Below are 22,136 nucleotides of genomic sequence, written 5' to 3'. Positions count from 1 at the left end.
ATGATGAAAGCCGAAAGAATTGGGAATATTTAGCTTGGGAGAAGGACTCTGAGTGATATGATATTCAAGTGATATAATATTCAAGAATAGTAATGTGGAAAAAGGAATAGTTTTGTTTTGTTATCTCTGGCCCCACAGAAGAACTGGGAGTGATGGGGCAAAGGAGGTAAACGTGGACTTGATGCTGGAAAACCTAAGACTTTAGAGCTTATCCAAAAAATAGAATAGCCTGCATGGAAAGGTGGCAAGTTTCCCTTTATTGAAGGATTTCAAAAAAGTTAGATAATTACTTGTTATATTATGGTGGGGTCTTAATTTTGGAACAATTTGGATCAGACTTTTGAAATTTCTTCTCTAAAAATTTCTTTTTTTGTGTGTAGATTCACTCAGATTTGTGAGCCAGTTTTCTATCTTTGAGCCTTTGAAGCTATTTTCTTTTGTTGGGACCCATAAACAGGTTTGGTAACCAAGCTTTGAATTCATTGGGTTTTACATGATTGCCCCATAGATTGAGACTCTAGGGAGTGATGAAGGCCTTGCCAGAGGCAGAATTCCTGAAGGTGGTTTGGCATGCCTGAATGTTCTATCCACTGTCTTAGTCTGGCATACTTCTCTACCCAGAGAAGGCTTTTGATTGGACAAAAAGCACTGTAACTCTTCTGTCCATTAATTGCTAGGCAGCAGAAATTCCAGTCCTGTAATGAGAAAGGTGTAATGGCAAAAAAGTAGAAAGCCCACACTTAAGATTTTGCTTTGTTGTAACTTGTCTGCTAATGTTTCATCAAATAATTATGGAAATGTCTGTAGAGTAACTCATAAGTAGTGAAACTGTTTATATTTTGTATACCTTCTTCCTTTTATGCAAATTCAAGGGAATTCAGAAAACATGACTACTAAAGAATTTTTACTATTTTATTACTGAAATGTTTCTGTATTATGTAAATATTGTGCTGTTAATTCCTCTCCATCAGTGTGTTAAATACTGTAGCACAAAGACAAACACAAAAACACTTTCCTTAAAAAGGTACACAACATAATGTGGAAATACATCATATGAATAGCTGAGTACATACAAGATAGATGAAGAATAAACTAAAGGTAATATGACAGAGGAAGACACTAGCAATCAAGAGTTGTTGTTACAACTTCCTCTTCTATAGTCTGAGTCTTGAAGAGAGAGTTGAGATGAAACAAAAAGGCAGAGATGGAACATGAGGGAGGAGGAAGAATATTTCAGATATGGGGAAGGAGGCAAAGGCAAAGAAATGGAGTTGCAAGTAGACCAGTATAAGTGAATTCTAATATGTAAAACAGGAAGTGTCAGATAGTGTGTTAGATAATGGAAGCAATAGGGAGCCTTTAGAGCCCAATAGGATCTCATAGAGGTGCCAGGGAACATGACATGATTTGGCATCAAGTGAAAGTTTAGGCTGGAGTGGGGAGAGCCTTGCAACTAGAAGGCTACTATGAATTCATTTTCCATCTGGATGTTTTCTTCATCTTCATGATCTTCAGAAATTTCATTATTTTGCAAAATGAATTCAACTCTGAAATTCATACTCTCGGCACCCTCTGATTGGAAGAAGATGGAGGGTGAACAATGGAAATCTCTTCCTTGATCCCCTACCATTTAAGAAGGGCTCTTAGGGCATTCACTTTATAATTTCTCACCTTGTTTTCCTGAACCTGATCTTAGGAATTCATCATTCTGAAAAATGAAATTAGTTCTGAAGTAAAGAAAATCTCACACCTTCATTTCCTTCTAATTTGAAGTTCTTCATCATCCTTTCCCTTCCCTAACCTGCCTGTTTTTCAGCTTCCTTTTATATATTGTCTTCCTTCAATAGAATCATCAGTTTGACAGAAAGTATTATCTTATTCCTTTCTTTGTATCCCTAGCACTTGGCACAAGCCCCAGTACATAGTAGGCATTTAATAAATGTTTATTCACTCTGCTGACCAAATCAAATCACATAACCTTTGTGTGCCTCAGTTTCCTCGAAAACTGTTGTAAACCAGATCTAGGACTAAATTTGCCTCCTTGAAAACTGTTGTAAAATGAAAATAATATTACTTATTACCCTGGATTGTTTGAGAATAAATAGGACAGTATTTGTAAAGTGCTTTGCAAATCTTAAAGCATTATATACATATCTTTACCTGCTATTAGTATGTTATTAGGTGTGATTAGAGCTAGGATGGAATCAGTGACTTGTGCTTTGCCACTTGAGAGGAGCCCAGTATTATACACCAGTTTCATGATGGCATGTTTGTACAGATTCTACAAAAAGGGCAATGCTCTCTCATGCTTTCCTAGTCACCTAGGCTCCATGCTTGTTCCCATGCTTTCTGTCTTCAGCAAGGAAGAAAATGGCATCAAGATCATACTGATGGTAAAATATTAAACTTAAAAAGGCTATATGCCAAGACTAAAATAAAGGGAGAGTTGGTATGTGACTTTTTATTGGTAGATGATTGTGTACTCCATGCAGCCTTTGAAGCTGAAATGTACTGGAGTTTGAATCTGTTACTTGTTCTAATTTTGGTCTGACAGCACTGAGTTAACAGGTTCTCCACCAGTCAGCATCTCACCATCCAAATGTGGGACTATATAGCAAATGAAGAAATTTTGAATCCTGTTGTAAGTTAACTTATCTTCCCATTATACTTTCTAGGGATGTCCATATAGATGATGAGGTTGACGGACAGCTCTGACGTAGTCAGAGCTAATTCAGGATTTGAAAGGCTTTGAAATTTGCGAGAATGAGGTTTTATTAGGCTACATACTAGATGGAAGGTCTGCAAAAATATTGTACTGACTTCATTGTTGCTTGTGAAACCTTGGTATATCAGTGCCATGTCAAAAAATTGGACTTCTTCTATTTGAATTGTCTTAGGAAGATTCTGAGGAAGGTACTGAGATCCTTTCTCGCATATCTCAAGATGAGCTGCACAGGTTCAAACTCTACTATAGAAAGCACAACAGAGAACTTGTATAAGACCTCACATAGAAGTCAGAAGTCAACATGAGGAAAACTGTCTCCCTGAAACTTCAGTATGGATTGTTGAGACATTATACCACTATTGTACCATTGTACAATACCACTCAGCATTGTACCAGCATCAAAAAGGGGCTGTGCTTTATGAACAAAGCAGAATCATAGTAGCACATAGGAAACATAAGATCAGCACATCTAGAGACATCTCCATTCCAAATTGTTCCCAGTCTATGGTGGAACCTTCTGAGCTTACATGGACTGATCAAATATTGTATCTTAGCTCCAACATCATAATGTCATTGATCCTTTTCTAGTAGGAAGGACAAATAATAAACACTGAGAAATAGAGGATTGACTCCTTTATTCTAAGTCCTTTGCACTTTTGGAAAACCCCGATTAAGATGTTTTTATGCAAATACATCAATGAACTATGATTTGGTCAGCCTCATAGATTCCTTGAATCAGAATTCTTTCCATTGGATTGCAAATTCTTTATAATTGCTAGATAAATATTAAAAAATGGCCTGAGACATATATAGGTTAAGTTACTTGCCCTGGTTATCCAGATTTTCAAGTGGCCAGATCTAGGACTAAATTTGCCTCCTTGAAGCTTCAGCCTATGGATCCTAGCTCTGCTCTTTTGTGAAGAGCTTTTGCTCTTCTACTTGGCAGTCCTTTTGATGCTAGAAGTCACCCCAAGTTTCTTTATCTAGGCTAAGCATTTCCAGTTCTTCTACCCAATTCTCATACAGCATGAACTCAATGATCTTCATCATGTGAGCTGTCCTATGGAACTAATACATGTTGACCAAAACATGGAGGCAGTATTTTATAGAGGAAAGTGTCAGAGTATGACTGTGGGAAATTCACTTAACTGCCATAGACTTCCTTTCCTCATCTGTAAAATCAGGGGATCAGGTTCTTTTAAGTTCTGTATCTGATGTTTTATAATCCAGTGTCATATTTAATACACTATCCAAAATATGGTTTTACCAGGACAATAACAAATCAGAGAAATCATAGGTTTAATAATAGAAGGCACTTTAGGGAGGATGGGATAGTCAAGAGAATACTATGTGCCTGGCACTGTTAAATGCTTTACAAAAATAATAAGATAATTTGTTCTTCAATAACCCTAGGAGATGAATGCTATCATTCTTATTTTATACCCCCCCCCCCCAAAAAAAAAAAGTTAAGGGATTTACTTGCCCAGGATTGTATTTTAGGCCAAATTTGAACTCAGATTGTCCTGACTCTCTAGGCCAGGGGTCCTCAAACTTTTTAAATAAGGGGCCAGTTCACTGTCCCTCAGACTGTTGGAGGGCCAGATTATAGTAAAAACAAAAACTTTTTTGTGTGTGCCTTTAAAGAAACTTCATAGCCCTGGGTGAGGGGGATAAACATCCTTAGCTGCTGCATCTGGCCTGCGGGCTGTCGTTTGAAGACCCCTGCATCTAAGCTCAGCCCTCCATGCATTGCATTACCAGATGCCTCCCTTCTTTAGTCATTTAACCCAGTCCCTTCGTTTTATAGGTGCAGATTGATAAAGAATCTGAAGCTCATAGAGGTTAACCATTATAAGTAACAAGGGTCAAGTGGAATTCCAAGCCATCACCTTGAATCTAAATCCAATACTTCTTATTATGCTATATTGTGTCTTAGACCTGGATACTATGTTTCTCTTAACATAGCTGAAGAGTGTATTAGCTTTGTTGGACACTGTATCATACTGCTAGGTCATTGACTTGGAGTTCCTTAAGTCCCTATTACTTTTCCAGACAAAATATTCTTCAGCCTTACTTCTACAGCCCTTGTAGAGTTGATTTTTTTGAACTTAGACATAAAATTTTTGATTTTTCCTTTTATTAAGATTGAGTCTAATACTATAGTTCTTTTTTAATTTTGACTGTCATATGTGAGCCCTCCTTTCAGATTTGTATCATGTCTGTGTTATGCACCTTGGTATTTCATAGGCAAATTTTCTTTTCATTATCTTGTTCTTGTTAATATTAATCCCTGTTCAGAAACCTGTTATTCTTACGTTTTAAGTCATGATGTACAACTATCTGTTTCCTACTGTAGTACCTACTATTAGTCTGTGAAGGCTTCCTAGTGCTTTCTGTGGTACATACTGAAGTTCGGTTCTACACTAAAAGTTTCCTACATTGATGAAGGTATAGGTTCAGGCCTATACGATATAATATATAATATTATAATAATATATATAATTATATAATATATAATATATAATTACATATAATATATTATATATAATATTAAAACCACATAAATATTATATATTATATAATATATAACATAATATATAAAATATTATATAAATCAGGATATGAAATATTCATTTTATGGGCCTTGGAATATAATTTTACTGTTTTGAATAATTATAAAAGTTTATTTTTTAAAATAACATCGATAGTAATGTCAGTGATTAGACAATCCTTAATCAAGTGCTATTTCTGTGAGAAAAATAGATGAACTTAACATCATTTGCTTCTCTTTTGTTTTTTTGGGTTTTTGGGATTTTCTTGGGGAATCTTTGTTGAGAGCTCTTGGGATTTTAGAGCTGGGAGGGACTTTGAGCCATCTGATACACTATTTCATTTTACATATCAGGAAAATAAAGAAAAAGAACAGACTTATTTAGTATCTCACAGCTAGCTATTTAGTTGCATACCATGATTATTATTGAACCAGTTGAGTAACAGTGGTAAAATAACAGAAATACACCCATATCTGTATGTAGACAGAGCAGAGAAGACCAGAGCAAATAGGTAAGAAAACATTTGCTGATAACCCAGAAAAGTTGTGACCATTTTGTCAATAAAGAAATAGGATATGTGCCATAAAGGATGTCATTAGAAAAATAGATGTTACCAGAAAAGGGGACAAATTGGTAAAGTAGCAACAACAAGGGACAAGAACAAATGATTTGCCCACATAGTCCACTGGTACCTGTCTGTAGTTGAGAGCTATAAAGATAATGGGGTTGTAGCCAAGGAAATTTCCATGTTGATTAGATCATTGGCAAAGATAGAATTTTTAAAAAGAGCCATGTGTACAGTAGCTTGAATTTTTGACACTGATGACTATATTTGAAAATGACTGGTCTTATTTTCGTTACAGGTACATTGGGATATTCACATTGTACAGAAACAGAGGTAAGAAAAATTTCCTGAATTTCCAGAAATAACAAACCTGATTATAATCAGAAATTTTTGAAAACAGTAACTTAGTAGTATTTTTTAGATTAGCTGAATATGTAGTGCCATATTTGATATTTCACACAGGTTCTCCAAATATGCTTTGAAATAAGATTTTCCCCCCTCCTTTCCCCCCATTCCTCTCCCTTAGATGGCAGGTAGTCCAATACATGTTAAATATATTAAATACAATATATGTTATCTTGCTGCACAAGAGAAATAGGATCTAGAAAGAAGATAAAAAACAGGAGAAAGAAAACAAAAATGCAAGCAAACAATAACAAGAGTGGAAATGCTATGTTATGATCCACATTCATTTCCCAGTGTTCTTTCTCCGGGTGTAGCTGATTCTCTTCATTACTGAACAATTGGAACTGGTTTGGATCATCTCATTGTTACAACCATGTCCATCAGAATTAATCATCATATAGTATTGTTGTTGAAGCATATAATCTCCTGGTTCTGCTCATTTCACTTAGCATCAGTTCTCTCCAGGCCTCTCCGAAATCATTCTCCAATTAGTGGGCATCCATTCAATTCCCAGTTTCTTGTCACTACAAAGAGGGCTGCCACAAACATTTTTGCACATATAGGTCCCTTTCCCTTTTTTATTTAATTTATTTAATAGCCTTTTATTTACAAGTTATATGCATGGGTAACTTTACAGCATTAACAATTAACAATTGCCAAACCTCTTGTTCCAATTTTTCACCTCTATATTTTTGTATCTCCATATGTTTACAGAGAAGTGAAATAAGAAATGCATTAACTCCAAAACTTTGGCTTAGTCATAGGAATGATGAGCAAATAATACCTAAATGACTAAGCAGCATTCTTCTCTTAGATTAGTTACTTTTAAATTTTAACTATCCTTAGTTTGAAATTCCAAGGATACTAAACTCACTTTTTGGAAAATATTTTAAAGAATTTATAACCTGTAAGTATGCAAAGCTTGTTGATATGCTAACAATACTGTAACAGTGCAGCTTTAGATTAAATAAATATTAGCCAATTGGTTTTCAGACAATATGATTCTAAGACCAGCCTTGCGCGTATATATATATAAAATCAGTTGAAGAGCCTCACTATATACTATGCTTTGTTTTTGTATTAAATAAAACTGAAAACAAAACAATCAAGTCAAAACAAATTTTTATATTTGTAAATAGCAAGTTATTTGCATGTAATTTAGGTAGAATTAAAAATTTCCTCTAACAAGGCTTAGTAATTTAAAAAAAAAAAGGAAATCATTTTGAAAATTGGAACATTTAGATTTGATCACATGTGGCATCCTGAGGAAAGAAACGCAATGTATTCTAGGGGAAAGAATGCCTGTCAGGAGCTGTAATCAGAAGTTATCTAGTCCTGGCTTTGATATTACTGGTCATGTGATCTTGGTTTGACCATCAGATTCCTAATTTGGAAGGAGCCTTGTTTACCTCACACAGGGTTATCATAAAGATCAACAGAGATAAGATGTGAAAGTGTTTTGAAAGCTATAAAGTACTTCATAAATGTTTTTATGGTTTTATTTTTGGTTTTATTTTTATTATAAGGTAGATCTATTATTTAGATTTTAGATTTAGATAGATTTATTATAAGGTAGATAGATCTATTATTTAATGATGATGTTAGTTCCTTTTTGAGACAAGGACAGAAGTTCAGTGGAAGTAGGCTTTGATGTTTTGGTGTTTGGTGATGTCTTTGTATGTAGATAAAAATTCAGAAGAGTCTCATTTTTTAGAGAGTCTCATTGTAACTTTTGTTTATAGGAAACAGTGAGCAGCAGTAAAACACTTTCTTCTCAGTTTTTGTGATTTTATTCTTTTAGTTTGCCTCCCACTGTCTTTTTCAGTCTGCTCTGTTGGCTCATTATCCTCATTACATTCTTTAATTATGAGTGTTCCTCAAGATTCTGTCCTGGGTCCTCTTATCTCCATATCTTCTTTCTTGGTGAGCTCCTCTGGAACCTCATAAGATGTCATATGATCTCTATACAGTTAACTTCCAGATCTATATATTCTGCCCCAATTTTTCACCATTTACCTATTAATCATTTCAGATTGGATGTCCTGGAGATATTTCAAACACACCTTCCAAATCTGAACTCATTCTCTTTCCCTCCAAACTCTTCCAGAGTCTCTCAATTCTGTCAAAGACATTATCATACTTCCAGTGGGCATTATCTTCAACTATGTATTCTCATTCACTCCATATATGCACTCAATTGCCTAATCTTGCTGTTTATACATCGAAAATATCTCACACCAGAACCCTTTCTTCATTCTCATAATTGTCACCTAGCTTCAAATCCTTATTAATTCTTGCCTAGATAATCTCAACAACCTTCTGAATTATCTCCCTTCTTTCTCCATCCTAATCTGTCCTACTCATTGCCAACAAAGGAAGATCTGACCATATCAATTCCTCTACCCAATTGCTGGCAGATTAAAGCATAAATTCATTACATTTTAAAACTCTATAAAACCTTGCTTGGCTCTAACCTAACTTTCTGTTCTCTTCAGATATTACTTCCCTTCCTGCACTAAGTAATTTAACCAAACTGACCTTTTCTTATTTCTTTACATACAAATATTTCTGTTCACACCTTATGCTTTTCACACTGGGCCACCTCCCATGCCTGGAATGTACTTGCTCCTTACCTCTGTCTCTTTAAGAACTAACTTCAGTATAATCATCTTTGTTTGAACATTCTGCATTCTTCCAATCACTAGAGCCCTTCTTCCCAATCTTGTTGCAATTTGATCTGTTTTTTATTCACTTTGTCTATATGATAGATATGGATGTCTGTTTTATATACATACACACACACATATATATTTTATATTTGTCTTCCCATTATAAGTTCCTTTTGAATTGAAAATGTTTCATTCTTTGTGCTTATATCCCCATCTCCTAGGATTTCACCCAGTACCATATTAGACTCTTAATAAATGCTTAATTAGGAACAAAAATTATTTAAGAATTTTAAGTTATTCACAACTATTTAGAATAGACTATTTAATTATTAAAAGAGAAATGGTTGTTTATATCTTTTGTTGTTCCTGTACTTACATTTTCTAATATAGTCTTCTACCTCCCCTCCCCCCGAAGTCATTCTTTTTAACAAAATTTTAGAAAATAACAACAACAAAAAAACACAAACCCGTTTCCACAAAAGTAAACAAAAAGCACCTTCATTATATACAAAGTTCCACACCAATGATTCCCTTCCTGCATGAAAAGGCAAAAGATACATTTTCATAATTTTTATTTATGGCCAAATTTGGTATTCAATTTAATTTCTTTTGTTATTCTTCCCATTTGTATTGTTTACCTGGTTCTGCTTATTGGACTTTGCATAATTCATATTTTCCTATGCTTCTCTGTGTTCATCCTTATAGTACAGTAATATATACATCATAACTCTTTTTAGTCTTTCTTCAAATAATTGCCTTCATTGACTATTTTAATTTGAATATTTTAAAGCCACAAAATTAACTTTACCATTTATATCCCTATAAGGCTTGATGATAGCAAAATATATTTTGTTCTCCAAAATAATAGAAAAATAGAAAAAAGAGTTTTATAAGCACAACTTATACAAATATTGATTTGGATAGTGTTTAAAACACTGGAAGACTTTTAATGTAGAAAATTGTAGGGGCAGCTAGCTGGCACAGTGGATAGAGCACAAGCCCTGAAGTCCAAATCTGGCTTCAGACTCTTCATGCTTCCTAGTTAGTTGTATGACCCTGGGGCAAGTAAGTCACTTAACCGAAATGCCTCAGTCAATAAATAAATAAGAAAGAAAGGAAAAAAAATGTGTCTCTGACTTTTTGTGGTAATTGGTAGATTAATGATGGTTGTAATTTGTTTCTGAATCTGAGATAAATTTCTCCGGTTTTTCTTGTTACGTTTTCATCATTTGCAGTCTTGTCACATTCTAAAAAAAATTTGAAATTAGAAATCACTGCCAGTTTTTTACATTGCTGGTGATGATCTGGACCTGGGTTGAGCTTCAGCTATATAACTGCTGGCAGACATGGATGACTGGGCTAGAGACCTGAGTTTCCATATTGTTTTTTCTTTAAGGACCGTACTTATGGATGCTTACTTGGAGAAATCCCCTAAGTATTAAGAAATATTAAGGTGCTAATGTATTTGTACATATTTTGTTTCTTCAAAATTTTGCTGTTTCATGCTTTTTTTTTTTAAACCAATGGGCCTATATGTTAAAGCTATTGCATCATATGAAAATTGTGCAATCATGAAGAGTTGTCATATGATTTTAGTTGTAATTTATTGAGAAGTATTTGTACTCAGAAGTCAGATAAATTCAGATGATTTCAGGAAAACAAAGTATAGCTAACTGATGACAGACAGGAAGCATGAGACATGAAGTCAGATGTGTATTACTTTTCTTCTCCCAAACTGAACTCAGAGGGACTGAACCTAAATTGTTTACTTTCTACTAATGAAATTTAAAAATATTACTAAAATATGATTATACTTGCTAATTTTGGAATTTTTTTTTGAAATTCTTTAAAAAAAATTAAGGATAGGTAAGTCTGTGTAAAGGCTGTATTTTTCTCTTTTAGGATCTTTTGGTAGCTCAAGGTTCAGACTTGTTTATATGTGCTCTAAAATGAGCAATCTATACGAGTCTGGTTCTACTTTTTTTTTTGGGGGGGTGCAATTTCCTAACAAGTATATAAATATGTGCTGGGGGAAGTTAAAAAATTCTAAATAGAGCCGACTTCAATTTGCCCTTTTCTGAAGTTTCCTTTTGTTGGATTTTCTTTTCAGGAATTCTGTTCCTGTGTTCTATTAACCACGACTAATTATACTGTACTCTGGGGGCCTAGTCCTTTAGCAGTAAGGAAGGTTAAATAAGTAACTAGGACAATTTTGCTCCTCCCCTGGTTGAACTGCTGTAGTTTGAGTAGAATACTTTCAAATTTAAATGAACTTTTAGTGTTCGTATTCTTTGTAGAAATAGGAGTTGTAGTAACATTAAACTTCCCGGGGAGGGGAAATTTTTTCAGAGCACTTGGGTTCACTTCTGGAAAGTCATTTTCAGTAATTATATAATGTGTACAATTTGGAAATGGTTATGTATTTGTATAGTCATTGTCATCTGAACTTCATATCAAAATAGTTGCCATCAATTTCACTATCCTGCATATATTTATCTACAATGCTGTTAATCTACAGTCAGAATGTCATGATTAGGACTGTTTTTGAGATTTGACTGCTTATGGATTCTTAAATTGTGTAGAATTCAAAAAAGGAAGATTAATTACTGAGTTAAAGAGGCAAAGGTAAAGTCTGAAAATAACATTAACCAACAGTATTTTGACTTCCTCATTGAGAGTAATGTGTGTGGAGTGGAAATGAGAAGATGGAGGATTTGAAAAGGATAGCTGGGGATGTAAGATGCAGTGTCATCAGAAGAGGACTCTCAAAGAGTGTGAGAGAAAGAAGCAGCATTGTTTTCTATAGAAAGGAAATTCCTGAGGGCAGAAAGGAAGGAATGGACTAGGTTGTATTAGGACAACTGAAAGGGATTCAGGAGGAGGAGCATGAGAGAGAAAATGACGAAGGAGCAGGGGGCCTTTTTTTCCTAAGTGGTTGCTGATTTGTTCTTACAAGGAAAGGGAAAGAAATAGAAGAAGCCATAAGGGTAATAATGTATACTCAATAGAGAAAAATTTGGTATATGGGACTTGGCATTTGGAGTGCTAGTTGTCAAGTGGCTCTATTTGCCTTTTCCTGAATAGGTAGTGGAAACTAAAAGGAAGAAAGAAATATTGCAGATCATTAATTTTTGTTATAAGTAGAAAATATATTTATATATTGAAGTCATGATTGTACAGACATATTTAGATGTAAGCAACTATTTTGTGGCGTAAATTGGTTCACATTGTATCAAGTTACAATAGCCTAATGAAACTTGGTTTCAATAGCCTAATGAAACTTAGTTACAATACCCTAATGAAACATAGTTTTATTTTTCTTCTGAGTATAATCTTACCTACTCTTAGTTTATCTAAAAAAAACACCCCACACTTTAATAAATAGAAATCATTAGTGAATTTAACAGTACATAAACTATTTCTATTCAAATAAGCATGTGCACTTAGAACTAGAAGAGAACTTGGAGATATAGTCACAGATGGGAAAATTCAGCCCTGAGGGAAACTATTTTCCTTGAGGGAAAAAACTTTCCTTGAGTTCAATCAGGGAATAAGTAGCAGAATTGGGATATAAACTGAAATTTTATGATTTCAAATTAAATATATTTTCCATTCCAGGCCATTTCTAATGGTCTTGTTTTGAAGAAAGCTATCTGCACCCAGAAAGAGGACAGTGGGAACTGATTGTTTTTTGTTTTTTATTTCCATTTTGTTTATTTCTCATCTATTTAACTTTTTGATCTGATTTTTCTTGTGCAGCATGATAATTGTGGAAATATTAATAGAAGAACTGCACATGTTTAACATATATTGAATTACTTGCTGTCTAAGGGAGGGGGTGGGAAGAAAGGAGAAAGAAAAATATTTGAAACACAAGATTTTGCAAGGTGAATATTGAAAATTATATATGCATGTTTTTAAAATAAAAAGCTTTAATAAAAAATTCATTGGCTTGTTCTTGGTAGGAAAGAGTATTAAACTGGTTACATAGGGATGTATATTTTCAGACGGGAAAAGAAATTGCACATAAAAAAGAAATAAGGAAAGAATACTAGTAAATTTAAAAATCTTTCCAAGTAAAAAGAACCTATGTGAATTTTTATTAAAGTATGCTTGAATTTAGTTTGAAAGACCTTTTTGTAGCGAAGATATGGCATAGTCTTGTGAGAAAGCTATATTATTTATGAAGTGGAAGATTGAAACAAATAATGAATAATAATTTATTATTTGTTCAGTCATTTCAGGCAAATCCAACTCTTGCTGACCCCATCTGGGTTTTTCTTGGCAAAGATAGTGCAGTAGATTATTATTTCCTTCTCCAGATCTTATTTCTAGAAGCAAACGGGCAAACAAGGTTAAGTGGACTTGCTCAGGATCACATATCTGAGGTTGGGTTTAAAATCATGTCTACCTCACATTAATTCAGCATTCTTTCCACTTTACCATGTAGCTGCTCTTATTTTTTAAATAACAGCAATACTAATTACACATACACTTAGAACTATATTTAAAAGCTATATATTTAAAAAGAAATTTCAACAAATAGAATCACATAGGTTATAATTTAGCTCTAGAGGTGGCTTTAAATATTTTGCATATTTGCAAATTTGATTTGGACTTATTTCCACTATCCTCCCTGCCCCTTTTGTTCTCTATGTCTTTATTTCTATATTTCTGTATAAATTTTAATTCTGGTTTTAATGTATTTTAAAAGTTTGTCTAATTAGAGAAGCTTTATATCACTTGGGTGCAGTAGCTTTAGAAAATGTTAATTGTGAAGAAACTTTCTGAATTATTTGTTTTAGATAATTCAGACATAAAGTACTGGTGATTTTTAAAAAATTGTAGAAATAACTTATTTACTTTTAGTTGGAAGACTCAAAGAGAAAAATGTAAAATATGTTGAATGCTCCTCCGCCTATATGTCATTTGACTATTGGAGTTACTATTTTAGCTATCTTAACCCAACTTCTATTGCTCCAGTTCTTTCAGTGGCATAGAATAGATATGGGTGGGGTAAGATTTAAGCCCACACATCAAACTATGTAGCTATGTGGTACTCTGTTCCATTATCTTCATTTCTCAGTCCAGGCTGCATATATAATTATGCTCCTTAGAGTAGAGTGCCAATATGAAATAGCTACTTCCTGCTGTTCCCAAAGGACATTGGAGTTCACATTTACCGAGCTTTTAAAGTATTCAATTTAAGAGAAAAGAAGTTACATTGAGATTGTTGATCTTTAATTGTATTTAAAATACTGTTGGTATTTAAATTCATATATTTTTCTGCATGAGGTTTTTAAATTATCCAACTAAAAGATTAATTAGAGGGCATATTCTCCTTAATCATTTATTAACTGATAGGTTGGTATTGGTTTCTAAGTAGTCTGACTTGAATGCCTGAGCCTTCAGTCTACTTTGAGAGTTACTGGGACTGTCTTAATAAGTTTTAGGGTTTTTTTCTCTAAACTGAGATCTAAAGTGGTCAATACACACTATGGGAAAACTTTAGGGAGAATTAGTTCCAAACCTGCCTTACCACCACCTCATCTTCCTTTACTTTGATGTTCTCTTCAGGAAAAAGCTAGGTTTTTTAATTTCTCCCTGGGTTTAGTGGATTGGGTTTATTATGCTACCTATAGCTCTGGACTGTATTTCAGTACTGTAGCTTGCCACTTGGGAAGGAGATGGGAGTACAGATGTCACCAGAAAGTAGTGATTTGGAATGATAGAAGGCCTTTGAAATTAGAAGCATATGTAGAAAATAGTTACATTTGTAAAATGGGCCCTTGTGAGAATAGTGCATTATAAAAAATTTTTTTGAACAGCATTGGGAGAATATTTAATTTTTTTATTATAACTTTTTATTGAACATGCCTTTTTAAGAACATGTGCCTAGGTAATTTTTTACAACATTATCTTTACTAAATCTTTCAGGAGTAAGAAAACTCAAAAGAGTTTTCTTTTTTTTTAATTTTAAATTTTAAATTTTAAATTTTTTTCATAGTTATAACATTTATTTATATATATTATATATATAATTTTTTACAACATTATCCCTTGCACTCACTTCTGTTAGGACTTTTCCCTTCCCTCCTTCCACCCCCTCCTTTAGATGGCAAGCAGTTAAATATATTATTGTATATCCTAGACAAAATATATGTGTGCAGAACTGAACAGTTATCTTGTTGCACAGGGAGAATAAAATAAGGTAAAAATAACCTGGGAAGAAAAACAAAAATGCAAATGGTTTACACTCATTTCCCAGTGTTCCTTCTCTGGGTGTAGCTGCTTCTGTCCGTAATTGATCAATTGGAACTGAGTTAGATCTTCTCTTTGTCGAAGAAATCCACTTCCATCAGAATACATCCTCATACAGTATCATACAGTATCGTTGTTGAAGTATATAATCTCCTGGTTCTGCTCATTTCACTTAGCATCAGTTCATGTAAGCCTCTCCACGCCTCTCTCTCTGTATTCATCCTGCTGGTCATTTCTTACAGAACAATAATATTCCATAACATTCATATACCACAGTTTACCCAACCATTCTCCAATTGATGGGCATCCATTCATTTTCCAGTTTCTAGCCACTATAGAAAGGGTTGCCACAAAACATTTTGAGTGCATTATAAATTTTATAGCACTCTATAAAAGTGATTTATTTTATAGAAGTAAAAGGAACAGGTATTGAGAAGAGTGGTGTCACTGAAAATGGGGAGATTTAGAGTAGAAATTATAGGAAAGAAAAAACTTAGTTAGTGCAGTGTGACCACCGTAGCAAAGAATTTTGCATCTATAAGGAGGTAGCCTGGCATCTCTTAGGAAGAGAGCATTTCAACTTCTGTACTTAAGTTTCCTTATTTGTGAAATAGGAACAGGAACACTTAGCCTATTTCACAGGATTTTACAAGTATCAAACAAGGATTGTTATGTAGTTTTTGGCAAATAAGTATAAATCTAGTCTATGGTGACAGTAAGAAAGTCAAACTTTCAGTATTTACATTAGATATGCTGCCTTAAAATGCTTTTAATTTAGTGTTTATTAAGTACCTATTATACTCAAGACTTCACCCATATTTCAGGGAATATAACATGCATACATTTTAAGTAATTTGAGTAAAAGAGATCACTAACTACTCTGCATGGGAATCAGGAGGTTTCACAGAGGAAGAGGTACCATTGATGCATTGTTGATGGAGTTGTGAATGAATCCAACCATTCTGGAGAGCAATCTGGAATTATGCCCTAAAAGTTATGGTATATGAATGGCTTATGGTATATGAATGAGGGAGGGGAAAAGTTGGAACAGAAGTGAGTGCAAGGGATAATGTTGTAAAAAATTATCCAGGCATGGGTTCTGTCAATAAAAACTGGAAAACAGCATGTTAGAAACTAGATATAGACCACATAAAGTTAAAATGGTGCATGATTTACGTACAACGAGAGGTACTATACGCAAATGTATGGAATAGTTTATCAGATTTATGGATAAGGGAAGAATTTAGGGCCATGCAACGTAGAGAGCATTATTCAATGTAAAATAAGTGATTTTGATTATATAAATTTTAAAATTTCAAGTTTTTGCATAAAAAACAAAGTGGAAAGTTTCCAGTGGAAAGCTGGAAAAAATTATCAACGGGTATCTCATAATTTCTTAATTATATATTTATAAAAATACAAGTCATTTCCCAATTGATGTGGGTTAAAGGATGTGCATGGGCGGTTTTCAGAAATTAAAGCTCTCTATAGTCATGAAAAAAATGCTCTAAATCAAAATTGATTAGAGAGCTGGAAATTAAAACAGTTCTAAAGTACTACTACATAAATATCAAATTGGCTAAGACAAAAAAGAAAATGTTGGATATTGGAGAAGATGGCTAATCAAGCTGTGGGATATAATTGTAACAGAATATTATTGTGCTATATGAAATAACAAGCAATAAAGACTTGCATGACTGACACATGAAGTGAATAGTTTTAGCAATAGTCTTACACAGTAACAGCAATATTGTACCATGAAGAACTGGGAATGACTTGGCTATCCTCAGCAGTAGAATGGTCTAAAATAATCCCAGAGAGTTAACGATTAAAGTATCTGTCCACCATTAGAGAAAGAATCAATATTGTCTGAATACAAACTGAAGCATGCTGTTTTACTTTTTTCTTTTGAGTTTTCTTGTACAAAATGACTAATATGGAAATGGTTTACATAATTGCATATGTATAAACATATATGTTTACTATCTTAGGAAGCAGGGAGGTAGGTAGGGAGAGAAAATGGAATTTGAAACTCAAAATTTGAAACTTATAACTTTAGCATTTATTGATTTTTAAAGCATTTTTCTTAAAGCAAAAACAATTTTGATAAATACATTGAAACAATCTGAAAATTTGTGTAATATACTATAGTCATGAGCCAAGGGGTAGGATGGGGTTCCTATTATTTCCTCTTCTAAGTCATGCTTATTCTTTATCACTTTACAACATTCAAATTTTGGGTTATTTTTTGCATTTTCATTGTTGTGGTCATTATGTATATTGTTTTTGGGGAACTCTGCTTAACTTCACTCTGCATCAGTTCATACATTTTCATTCTCTCAATTCATTACGTGTTATTTCTTACTACACCGTAATATCCCACATTTTGTTTAGCCATTCCTAAGTTGATAAAAATCTGTTTCTTTTACTATTACCAAAAAAAGTTGCTCTGAATATTTAGCCATGGCCCCCTTAGCTGTGTGACCTTGGGCAAGTCACTTAACCCCAATTGCCTATGCAAAAAAATAAACAAAACAAAAACAACAACAAAAAAACCAATGACCTCCTTGAGGTGGAAGACTAGAAATGAAATCTCTGATTCAAAGAGTATGGATATTTTAATCACTTTATTTGCATAACTTCAATTGCAGAATGGTTGTGCTATTCTTGGCTCTACCAACAATTTACTTAGTGGTCCTGTTTACCCCATAATACCTTTAGCATTATTCTTTAGCATTATTAGCATCATTCTATTTGTATATTGGTCATCTATATTTGTCATCTTTGTCAGTTTTCAGGTTAATAATAATAAGATATGCACAAATTATTATTACTTACAAATTATTACAAATTATTATTATATTTATCTAGATTCTAAATGCTTTTAGGGAAGGAGCCATGTTTTTGTATCCTCTACTGTACTTAATACAATTCTTTGTTGATAGTAGTGATTAATGTTGATTTTTTTTGTTTGTTTGTTTTTTGTTTTGGTGAGACATTTGGGGTTAAGTGACTTGCCCAGGGTCATATAGTCTGAGATCAGATTTGAACACAGGTTCTCCTGACTTCAGGGCTATGCCACCTAGCTGCCCCTGTTAATGTGGATTTAATGAATGAATGAAAGAATTGTTGGACTATATTGTATTTCTGAATGTCTTGTAGTCAATCTTCCCCTCTCGTCCCCCCCCCCCCCTTTTTTTTTTGTTATGGTACTGGGAAAACTTGAAAGGGAAGTAAAAGTACCTTGAAAAATTTAATAAACAAGTCTACGAAATAGGGATAATCCAAAAGTTGTGGATAATAAGGAGTAAAGAGTAATAATTCTTTTTTTGGTAGTTGTAAATGACAAATGAAAAGGTAGTAAGAGGCTTTTAGAAATAGGTTTTCATCTTTCTATGACATACTTTATTTGACATTCTAGAATGAAATAAGAACTTCATCAAAGGACTGAATAGGTACCCTATTTTGGTGATTGGGGTGGGGGGTGGGGGGTTGAGTGCCAGATACTTTCAGTCTTCTTTTTTGCTTCCTTTTTTAAAATACATTTTTGTTTTCCACTCTAGAAAATAACTAATATTGAGATTCCTCTTACCATATTATTTGGCTTTACCTGAAAACTGGTGGTTTGTTTTATAATCCACCCTGATTATATATCTGACCTTGACAGCCTAGATTCTTAAATAACAAGTGTAGACCATCTGATACTATAACTACAATTGGTTACTTGTAAAGCAGGTTTAGTACATCAATACCACATTGTAAATGTTGTTTGTATGAATGGCATAGTCTTAACTTTTTGTTTTGTTTCCTTAGCAAATAGGTCAAGGTGATGTAAGATAAATGAGACTTAGTGGAATATTACCTTGAAGAGACCTTTAAAAGAGTAGTCTTTATAGTAACTGTTGTAAGTGTTGTAGTTTTATAGTTGAAGTGTAACATAATCTTTAATATTTTTACTTTTTTTTGAATATCTTATGAAGGCTTGAGGCCTTATCAGTGCATTGACTGGTGACATGAGAAAATGGGTTGCAATTTACCTTGTCTGTAAAAGCCAAAGGGTTTGTTTCCAGCACAGTCATAGATAGGATCTTTGAGCTGATATAACTTAATGCTCATGTGTTTATAAGCATCTGCATAATTACCTTATCTGCATAAGGTAACATCAGGAAAATCCCTTTTCCCCTCCAGAATACCCTTTGTCTTCCTAGATTATCTCCTGATTGTACAGGAAGAGGATTAAGTAGGTTTTGAACTATAATACTGATCTTATGTTTTCTGTTCCCCAAAGTTTACCTCTTCTTGTGGGTAATCAGTTTGATGACTTTTGGGGCATAATTCCAAATTGCTCTACAGAATGGTTGAATCAGTTCACAACTCCACCAACTACAGTTTTCCCACATCTCCTCAAATATTCATCATTATCTTTTCCTGTCATCTTAGCCAATCTGACAGGTATGTAGTTGTGCCTCAAAGTTATCTGGTTTTGCATTTTTCTGATCAATAGTTATTTAGAGCATTTTTTTTTCATAAGACTAAAAATGGTTTTCATTTCTTCACTTGAAAATTGTCTGTTCTCTCCTTTGACCATTTATCAATTGGATAATGTCTTCTAAAGTATTAAGAGTGTTGCATTTAGTGATGTAAGGCCCAGAATCTAAACACCTTGGCAATCAGTACATCTTGTGATGAAGCTAAGCACTGAGGATACAGAAAAGACACAAAAACAATCTTTGCCGTCAAAGAACTCACAATTTAATGGGGCTAGGGATAACAAGCAAGCAAATATGTATAAACAAGCTATATTCAGATTAAATAGGAAGAGATGAGAAAGAAAAAGAACATTCCAAGATTGAGAGACAGAAAAAATGGAACATCTTGTTGGTGGAATACCAAGGATTGTCACTGGAGTAAAGAGTACTTGTAAGGAAGTCAAAATGTAAGAATACTGCAAAGATAAGAAGGGCTAGGTTATGAAGGGATTTGAATACTTTGAGTAAGTATGATACTTTCACATTAGGAAAAGCTGTAAGTTGCTGAATGTAGGATGAATAAGATTGGAGTGGAATAGGGAGAGACCTGAGCTGGGCTCACCACCAGCATGCATTGCAGTAGTCCACTTGTGAGGGTCTCATATTAAAGTGGAGTTAGTATCGTAGGAGAAAAGGGAACATATTTTTAAAATGTTTCAAAAATATAATTGACTGACCTTGCCAACAGATTGGATATAGTAAGTCAAGAGATAGTGAGAATCTGAGAATAAAACTCTTAGGTTGTGAATCTGAGAACCTAAGAACATGGCATTTCCCTCAATAGTAAATAAGGAAGTTAGGAGATGGGGAGGTTTTGGGGGGGAAAGATGAGTTTGATTTTTAGCTCAAGAAGCCATCCTTTTAAAGGGTAAATACAGGGGAGTTTATCTTTGGTGCTTTCCCAAGTACCCGAGATGCTGTTATTCACCTCAGGTAAGAAGTCATGAGTTCAAGATTCATAATAAGACATACATTTGTGGATTTAGTTAGTATGGGAGTTTTTTAAAACTATATATTAGTTACAGTGGTTTTGTTACTCTTTTCTTTGGGAAAATGAAGTAGGGTTAGGGATACTGTTATTTAAAACAAAAAAAGAAAAAAGTCAGCATTAGTCTGGATATTCTCTCAGCCCTTTTATTCCCCATCTTCTGCTGGTTCTTTGAGGGCTTTTTTTTTTTTTTTTTTTTTTAAATATTCTGTCTGTCTGTCTCTCTAATTCTTCCTATTGTAAGCCTAGAAGTTCAGAAATTTTTTTTGCCTTCTATTCCCTTAATTTCAATACCACTCATTTATGACACCATTTTCCAAGAAGCATTATTTTATTTATTTTTTCTTACTCCTTACACTTCCTTTTACACTTACAATTTCCTATTCATGGACTTTGATCTTACTCTTATTCTAGCTCCCATAGGTGAGTAATCCTTGATTGAAAGCCCTGAAGTCAGCATAAAAATATAATAGTTCATTTGTATAATAACCCCCCTCCCCCCCCAAAAAAATAAGAAAGTGCCCATTAGTTGCACAAGAAATAAGAAAATAAGTGCCTATTAGAGGCACAAATTAATCTATATTGATGTAGTGAGATATTAGTGAAACGGACAGTTTGGAAGAAAATTAGACTTGCCTGAAGTGTGAAATGAGAAAAACTAGAAAAGTGTTATTCATTGACACTCTAAAGAACTACTTTTTTTTTTTTTAATGCTTGCTTCGAAGGCCATTGCTGACCCATTTTTTACGTTTTTTTCTATTTATTAGTTTAATTTTCAAAAGATATAGATAGATAATTTTCAACATTCATTGTTGCAAAACCTTGTGTTCCAACCAAATTTTTTTCTCCCTTCCCCCTCTATTTCCCTAGATGGCAAGTAATCCAATATATGTTAAACATGTACAATTCTTCTATGCATATTTCCACAATTATCGTGCTTCACAAGAAAAATCAGATCAATAAGGGAAAAATGAGAAATAATAAAATGCAAGAAACTACAACAAAAAAAGTGTAAATATTATGTTGTGATCTACATTCAGGCCCACAGTCCTCTCTCTGGGTAGAAATGGCTCTCTTTATCACCATTGGAACTGGTCTGAATCACCTCGCTATCTATCAGAAGTGATCATCTTGCTGTTGCTATCCATGTGTACAATGTTCTCTTGGTTGTACTCACTTTGTTTAGCATCAGTTCATGTAAATCTTCCCAGGCTGTGAGAACAACTTTGAAAGACTTAATGCTATGGTATGCTACCCATCTTCACTGTGCAGAATGAGATAGATATTTTTGGACAGGAGCAGTGAGGAATTTTATTTTGTTTGTGCATATTTGTTGTGGGGGTTTTGTTTTGTTTTGTTTTTTTGAAGGAGCAAGGGTGAGTGGGAGGCAGAGAGAATAAATACATATTAATAAATGGTTGAAAAACATTCTTGCTTCACTG

The 22,136-nt window shown here is 33.7% G+C and overlaps 1 protein-coding gene across 4 annotated transcripts in view; it reads left to right on the top strand.

Moving 5' to 3' along the window:
• SPIRE1 (spire type actin nucleation factor 1) overlaps window positions 1-22,136 on the top strand; it is a 148,949-nt gene that overhangs the window by 18,556 nt on the left and 108,257 nt on the right. For all 4 annotated transcript variants that reach the window (XM_031946663.1, XM_031946662.1, XM_031946660.1 and 1 more), the window contains exon 2: window positions 6,141-6,175. In XM_031946663.1, the coding sequence (XP_031802523.1) occupies window positions 6,141-6,175 (35 nt within the window). The remainder of the gene's footprint in view (window positions 1-6,140; window positions 6,176-22,136) is intronic.

The sequence above is a fragment of the Sarcophilus harrisii genome, chromosome 1 (assembly GCF_902635505.1).
Source record: "Sarcophilus harrisii chromosome 1, mSarHar1.11, whole genome shotgun sequence".
Classification (NCBI taxonomy): domain Eukaryota; kingdom Metazoa; phylum Chordata; class Mammalia; order Dasyuromorphia; family Dasyuridae; genus Sarcophilus; species Sarcophilus harrisii.
The sequence above is the reverse complement of the archived record's forward strand: the minus strand, read 5'-3'. Positions and strand labels throughout refer to the sequence as shown.